This window comes from Babylonia areolata, chromosome 18, assembly GCF_041734735.1.
Source record: "Babylonia areolata isolate BAREFJ2019XMU chromosome 18, ASM4173473v1, whole genome shotgun sequence".
In the NCBI taxonomy this organism is placed as follows: domain Eukaryota; kingdom Metazoa; phylum Mollusca; class Gastropoda; order Neogastropoda; family Buccinidae; genus Babylonia; species Babylonia areolata.
This window is the reverse complement of record NC_134893.1, coordinates 34,698,503-34,706,002: the sequence shown is the minus strand read 5'-3', so window position 1 is coordinate 34,706,002 and position 7,500 is coordinate 34,698,503. Positions and strand designations below refer to the sequence as shown.

Genomic DNA, 7,500 nt, shown 5'->3' with positions numbered 1-7,500 from the left:
AGTCGTTAGTTAGTCGAAGAAGTAAGTTGAATCTCATCTCTCATGGGGAATCAAGTTTCAACCCCTCCTCCGCATCCTCTTTGTCAGGGGAATTCATGGAGACAGTCGTTGGGAAGACGTGAGGGCGACATCAATTTCTGGCGTGTGTGTGTGGGCGGCGAGGGGAGGGGAGAAAGGGGGAGTGCGGGTAGGTTCACTCAATTCAGCTCCATGGCAGGCGATTACTGTTGTCAGTAAAGGGGGTTAGTGAGGTTTGTAAGTTGGGTGTCCTGCGCATGATTAATCAGGACTGGCACAACCGAACACCACCGAAGTGACTCAGCAGCAGTGCAGGGTCTCCTTTAGCGAGTTGCCGCAAGCCATCTAAACACCGATAGCTTTCTGGACTGCTAGCGCTGGGACTGCGACAAAAGCTGGGTGTGGATGTGAACGGGGAACTGGTATACTGAGAAGACGAGAAAGAACAGCACGAAAATACAGACTGACAAAAAAACGAAAAGAAAGACAGGGAAAGAAAGAAAGACAGAAACGGAAGACACCAGGCAATCTGTCCACTGACGTACCAACCAAACGATGACTCTCAAATTGGCGGAACGAAAAAAAAAAGAAAAAGAAAAGAAAAAAGAAATAACAATAAACAAACAGCAAACAAACAAGCAAAAATGAGAAGCTTTGTAACAAGAGTTTTAATTCCAAGGAAAACATAGCCGTGCTTCAATTACTATTATTGTCATTATTGCTTATAGTCCAGCTGACCGCACAAGCAAATGTCCAACTGCGTTCAGTATGAAACCTTCACATACATAAAACAAAATCATTGAGACAAACCAACAAAAGACAGTTTCTGACACATTATCAACCATTTAGCTCCTGAGGGGAAATAAGTCTAGGCGGTGCTGAGGGCGTCAGCCACTCCGCTTAATTCATCATCCCCAGATTACAAAAATTGTACCCCCTAAAAAAACAAAACAAAACGTACAAGCAAACAAAAAAACACTATACTTCAAGCCAATCAAAAAATACATAAAAAGGCCATATTGGCAAATAACACTGCAGAATGGACGGCTAGTGCCCACCCCAGTGTTTACAATAAAATTTACTACCTTATCACAAGAGCAACGGCACAGATTGTACATCATAGATTGCAGAAAAGAGAGAAAAAAAAGTGTCAAGTCTTGCACTAAAAAAGAAAGTGGAATGGACTGAGAAGGCACAAAAAGGGAGACAACGGGGAAGAAAAAAAAAGGCAGAAACAAAGAGAGGGATAGAAAAGTGGAAATTTCTGGCACAGAATTTCCAGAAGGCGGGGAAGCTATTTTTACTGAAAGATACTCGGCATCCCCACGTGGGGAACCGTGCTTCAAAGATAGAGAGATAAGAGAGCTATAAAGGGATAATCATATAGAGATAGACAGTTCATATCATATTTACAAACTTGAAAAAACAACAACCCACAAAACAAGCAAAAACTGCACATTATGCACTTGAAAAGAATGCAAGAAACAGAAAAAAACTAAAACAAAGAAAAACAAAGTGGTTTAGAATTTAAACATAGACTACCTAAACACACCGACTTTATTTGTTATTCGTTTTTCTCTTTGATATTTGCTGACGATCCTATCAAGTGAGTCGAAAGAGAATTTTGTGTTTTGGTTGAAGCATACAATAATTGAATAAAGTATTTTGAACTGAATTAAATTACATTTTCCTTTCATATTCCTGAAAAACGTTTCACGTTATTACAGCAATTATCAGTCACAATTGGAGAAAAAACGAAGACTATTTCAAAAATCATTTATATTTCTCCCTCAACGAGTATCTGTTTAAGTGATTAAACTGACACCAAAATGCAGCTTTCAACTGAAATATGTAGATTTCAGTCTGGGGTGAGAGTGAGGAAGTGAGGAGGGACGGAGATGGTGCAGAACGATATAAACACAATTTTTTCTTTCTTAAACTGCCTCTATTTAACAACATGCTTTGATTTGTATAAATGTAATTCCAGAGATATTGGTAATAGGTTTCATTCTCTTTCTTTTTCACACCTTGTCAAACCTAAACAACAACAACAACAACATATAATGCCGCAATGCTATCATGTAATATACATGAACTGTTACAAAGTGCGAAAAATGATTATCCAGTCGAGTGAAATAACACCACAAATCATCATCCAGTTGAGTGAGTAAAATAACACAACAATACTTTACATAACATACAGGGACTAAGTTTTAACATGAGCAAATTATCGTCCACTGACTGAATAAAATACAATGCCATTCTTCTGCAAGGAATGCTGGAAATTTTACCTGGGTATTATAAACTGCAAGCAGTCTTCTTCAAACGTAAATCGTCGTTTGAAATTTGCATATGTTACTTTTGAATGATTATGCACCTGACCTGAGGTATGATGATAAACTAGCGCTACTCTGTCTATTCTTCCACAGAGAGAGAGAGAGAGAGAGAGAGATTGGAAAACATTTCTAAACACAATGCAAACAAAAGGCTTCAGACAATTAACTGAATGAAGGTTGTGACACGAGGAGTAAAGGAGATGGAGGGGTGGGGGTCGGTGTAGGAGTTCTCTCCCTTGAGTTCATGTGACAGGAAAAAAAAACGAACTTGCTAGGGGTTGCGTGTTTCGTACGCATGAGAGTTCATAACACTGTCTCTAAACTTCAGATGTGTTAACGGGACTTTGCCATGTTTAGCACCCTCCCTCCCCATCTCCCAGTGGACTGGTGACCTACGTGAGGATCTAGGGGATTGGTGATTTGGACGCGAGTTATTTGGATGAGACAATAAACCTAGATATCGCGTGCAGCGTGTACTTAGCGCACGTAAAAGAACCCACGGCAATAAAAGACTTGACATTGGCAAAACATTGTAGGACAATCCCGGCACTTAGTAAAATTATCCTGAAGACCAAAATAAAAAAACAAAAAATAAGGAGAAAAAAAAAGCTGCACTGTGGCAACGCGCTGTCCCACGGGAAGAGCAGCCCAAAATTCACACAGAAATTCATAGTGACAAAAAAAAAAAAAAAAAAAAACAACAACAGAAGACGAAGAAGGAAAAAAAGATACAATACAATACAACACACACGTTTGAATCAGATTGTTTATGGCCTCACGGACCACCACAGCGTCCAAGGACCCTTTCCAGTTGACAAACTATGGAGAAAATAGCGATGGAGGATGAAAACAGACACAATAGAGACACAAACAGACTCTATTAGTTCATATGTAAAATGTGGAAGTACATGTTATCATATGGAAGAAAAATTACATTTCATTCCAGTCGTTGAGTCAAGGTTAAAACAACCCGCTCCAGTGCCTTACAGTTTGATTCATTTTGTAAGGAACATTCAATTTCTATACCTTCACTAAACCATACACTCTCCGAACATGTGGGCATATGTTCCATTCCCAATTACTTCCTTAACCAACCACAACTTTCTACACTTTCATTTAACCATACAGTCCAAGAATAGGCAACAATTGATTTCATGTGTTAAATGTAGCACTTATTTTCATGGGTAAAACTTACTTTTTATTTAGACCCTGAGTCAATAAACAATATGCTTTAGTTACATTTTGATTCACTCTCCACTCGACCTTCAGTTTCGTACACTTTCTGAACATATAGATGAGCATAAATTCCACTAGTACACATTTCCTGACCCAGCATTAATTTCAACTCTTTCATTTAATAACACGGTCCATGAATATATATATATTTCGTATACATTTTACACTTTCGTTCAACCACACAGTTCCTGAACGTATATTTTTATTTACGTGGGAGAAAAACACAAGAAGAACAAAGAACAGGAGTTGGTTCCATTTGAAACGAACGCAAAAACACTCAGGAACCCTTGTAGCACTGGCCTGTGCATCTCTGCTCATTTTCTGTAGCACCATTTAGCATCGGCAGCCGGATGGAAAAGTCGTTCTTGGGGTCCCTTCTTCTAGCGCTTTGCTGACCTTCGTGGGGAATTGTGGGTGATGGCACTCAGTCTGCATACAGACTTACTTCCCCTGTCTCTGAGGTAGGTTTTTCTTGGGGTTGGAAAAGTGATTCCAAAGTGAGGTCAGTTCTACAGTTTCACACATGTCCCAGCAAAAACCTCAAGCATAATTTATTGTACAAGAGAGAAGAACACATACCCCATAAACAGTATATCTCCTTGAATAAGAAATGCACAAAGGAAACATCGATGTTTTATGACACCGTTTTTTTTCTCTCGATTTTCCCCGAAGTGGCCCTGTTACATACTGTATGAAAGCCCTCAGAACGTAATGTCACTCAAACATTTATTTAATCCATTGACATATTTGTATTTGTATTTCTTTTTATCACAACAGATTTCTATGTGTGAAATTCGGGCTGCTCTCCCCAGGGAGAACGCGTCGCTACACTACAGCGCCACCTATCTTTTGTATTTTTTCCTGCGTGCAGTTTTATTTGTTTTTCATATATATATATATATATATATATATATATATATATATATATATATATTTGTGTGTGTGTGTGTGTGTGTGTGTGTGTGTGTGTGTGTGTGTGTGTGTGTGTGTGTTTGTGCTTTAGTTTAGCGTCTTTTGACTATCAGTGATATTAGACGATTAAAAGGAAAAAAAAAATAAAGAAAGATAAAAAAAGGGGGGGATGGGGGGGAATATGGGGGAGAAGGAAGAGGAAAACAGAAAAGGTAGAAAACTACCAAAAAATGCATATCTAACATGTAATCACATTTAACAGTAACAATTCAATAATGATAATAATAATCAGAAACCATTAACACAGTTCTGAAGTACATTAAAGGAATGTAGAAATAGAGCTCAGAACTAATGCCTGTGAAAGTTCGACCATAAGAACCTCGTCAGAAATAACTTTCCAAAAATCATCTGTAGAATAGTTATTCTTTTTGAAATACTTGGGCAAAAAGGTAAGTAACTGCTTACAGTGAAACAAACAATGATGCAAGCTGAACTGCTTACCACAGATGCATGTAACATTTTTACTGTACTTTGTCTTGAACGCATCAAGTTTTATACGGAAGAAAGTAGAGGTTATTAATCTTGTATAGCAAGCTGATGGATTCGGTATCCTTTCTTTAATAACATTCTCGGGGAATAGTGTCCCTTTATGTTTTAAAAACTTTTCCTTTTCCTGCATGCCTCTTTAACGGAAAGACGGATATGTATTTTTGTCGATTTTTCCGAATCTTGTGCTACTCTTTTATCTGCTTTATCAGCAGTTTCATTGCCATGAATGCCCACATGAGAAGGCACCCAACAAAAAAATGACCTCAGTCCCTTTAATCCTCAAACAATGAACCAAATGATTTGCCTCAGTAACTAAGTCAAGTCTTGTTTCAAGGCTAAATAATTCTAGAGCATAAAGTACTGATTTGGAATCAACAAAGAATGCTATTTTCGAGAAAACTATTTGATGGCTCACTAAGTAGTTCAGAGCTTGTAATAGCAATTAGCTCAGCCGTGAATATGGAAAGATGTTTTCCAATAAAGTAAGATTTTTCAACTTTAAAGGCAGGAATACAGAAAGCCGCACCAGCATTTTTGTCATCAAGAACAGAACACATGGAGATGATTCTGATATTTTTCTTCTATATGAATTCTGGCAGTACTTGTCGTAATATTGATGTTTTCTTTCTTTTTTGTTTCAGAATAACTGATATAAAAATCTGCTTTCCACATTTCCCAAAAAGGAACAGGAGTATGATGTGGTTTTGCAACTGTTTCTTGAGATGAAATGGCTTTAGCTCTTTTAGGAAAATCTTACTGTCAGTTCATCAGCAATGATGTTTTTTTGTCATTGATGTGTATCTTACAGCGAATTTTGCTGTTGCTAACTCACGATGTTCATTTAAGAGAAGAACTCCGGTTGTTTTGTATGTTTCCTGGTTGGATGCATGAGAGGGCACACCGAGGGCAATTTTGATAGCCTGACAGTCTACACTTTGAATCTTTTGTAATAGATATTTAGGTGCACTAAAAAATATGTATTGTGCACAGGCTATCTTAGATCTTACAAGGGCCATGAAAAGATAAATGAATGTTTTTGAGTCCATTCCCCAGGGTAAGCGACTTATAATTTTCATAAAATTGATACTTTTCCTTGCCTTTGTTAAGATGCAATCAAAGTGAATGTTCCATGTCAGCTTTGAAGTAAGATAAACACCTAAAAACGTCATCACCTGTTTATAATCAAAGATGTCACCAAGTAATTAAAAAATGGGTATGCTAGATGGGTTACCACCCAAATTAAACAACACCATACATGTTTTTTCAGTCGACAAAGCAAGACCATCTTCAAACATATAATTACCATGGTTATCAAAATTAGATTGATACAATTGACGTATGCAATTCTGTGCTCTTTGTGGGGTTGACGTGTTTTTTGTTGTTTTTTGTTTTTACCCATCCACATACATATATCATCAGCATACTGTACTAAAACTACACGATGTAACAATGCCTAAAAAGGAAAAAAAAGAGAGATTGGGTGACTGACACCTTGCCCTGTATAACAAACTTATGTGTTCATCATCACAGTGAGGTGACAGCTTACCCTGCACCAATAGGAACATACATAGTGTCAGCAGCAGCAGCAGCAGCAGCAGCAGCAGCAGCGGCAGGCAGTAGTCGATGGGGTTAAAATCAAGCTGTCTTGCCAGTGTGCACCTCCTTCAGCGTGGCTTCCAGGTGCTCCAGAAAGATGGAGGCGTGGTGATGGGTGAACAGCAAGCTGGGCCGCAGCCTCATAGCTGCCGTACCGCACGTGCCAGCGTTCACGCCTGTCAGGGGAGGGGGTGGGGGGGTGGGGGGGTGGGGGGTGGGGGGGGGGGGTGACACAACAAAACTCCGTTTTCAATCACAGTTTTTCGATGAAGCGTCAAGGAGTGGAGTGATGGCCTAGATCTAGGAAACGCGTCCGCCTAGGAAGCGAGAGAATCTGAGCGTACTGGTTCGAATCGCGGTACATTCGCCAATAATTATTTTCTCCCCATCCACTTGACCTTGAGTGGTGGTCTGGACGCTAGTCACTGGGATGAGACGATAAACCGAGTTCCCGTGTGCAGCATGCACTTAGCGCACGTAAAAGAACCCACGGCAACAAAAGGGTTGTCCCTGGCAAGATTCTGTAGAAAACCTCACTTCGATAGGAAAAACAAATAAAACTGCACGCAGGAAAAAATACAAAAAAAGAAAAGAAAAGAAAAAAAAAAGGGTGGCACTATCAGTGCAGCGACGCGCTCTCCCTGGGGAGAGCATCCCGGATTTCACACAGAAAAATCTGTTGTGACAAAAAAGAGAAATACGATACAATACAATACCATACAATACAATACAATACATCACATCTACTAGGCAGATGACTGACAGAAGCGTAACTCCACGCGATAGGCAGGCATCGAGTGCACACGCCTCCCTTGTTTGTGTACCCATGAGCGTGGAGTTCTTCTGCAGAAGG

The 7,500-nt window shown here is 39.3% G+C and overlaps 1 protein-coding gene across 1 annotated transcript in view; it reads right to left on the bottom strand.

The window, feature by feature from the left end:
* Window positions 1-5,181: 5,181 nt before the first annotated feature.
* The window catches only part of LOC143291955 (4-aminobutyrate aminotransferase, mitochondrial-like), a 27,249-nt gene continuing 24,930 nt past the window's right edge, over window positions 5,182-7,500 (bottom strand). The window contains exon 14 of the mRNA XM_076602105.1: window positions 5,182-6,823. Coding sequence (XP_076458220.1) covers window positions 6,687-6,823 — 137 coding nt within the window. The 3' untranslated portion in view covers window positions 5,182-6,686. The remainder of the gene's footprint in view (window positions 6,824-7,500) is intronic.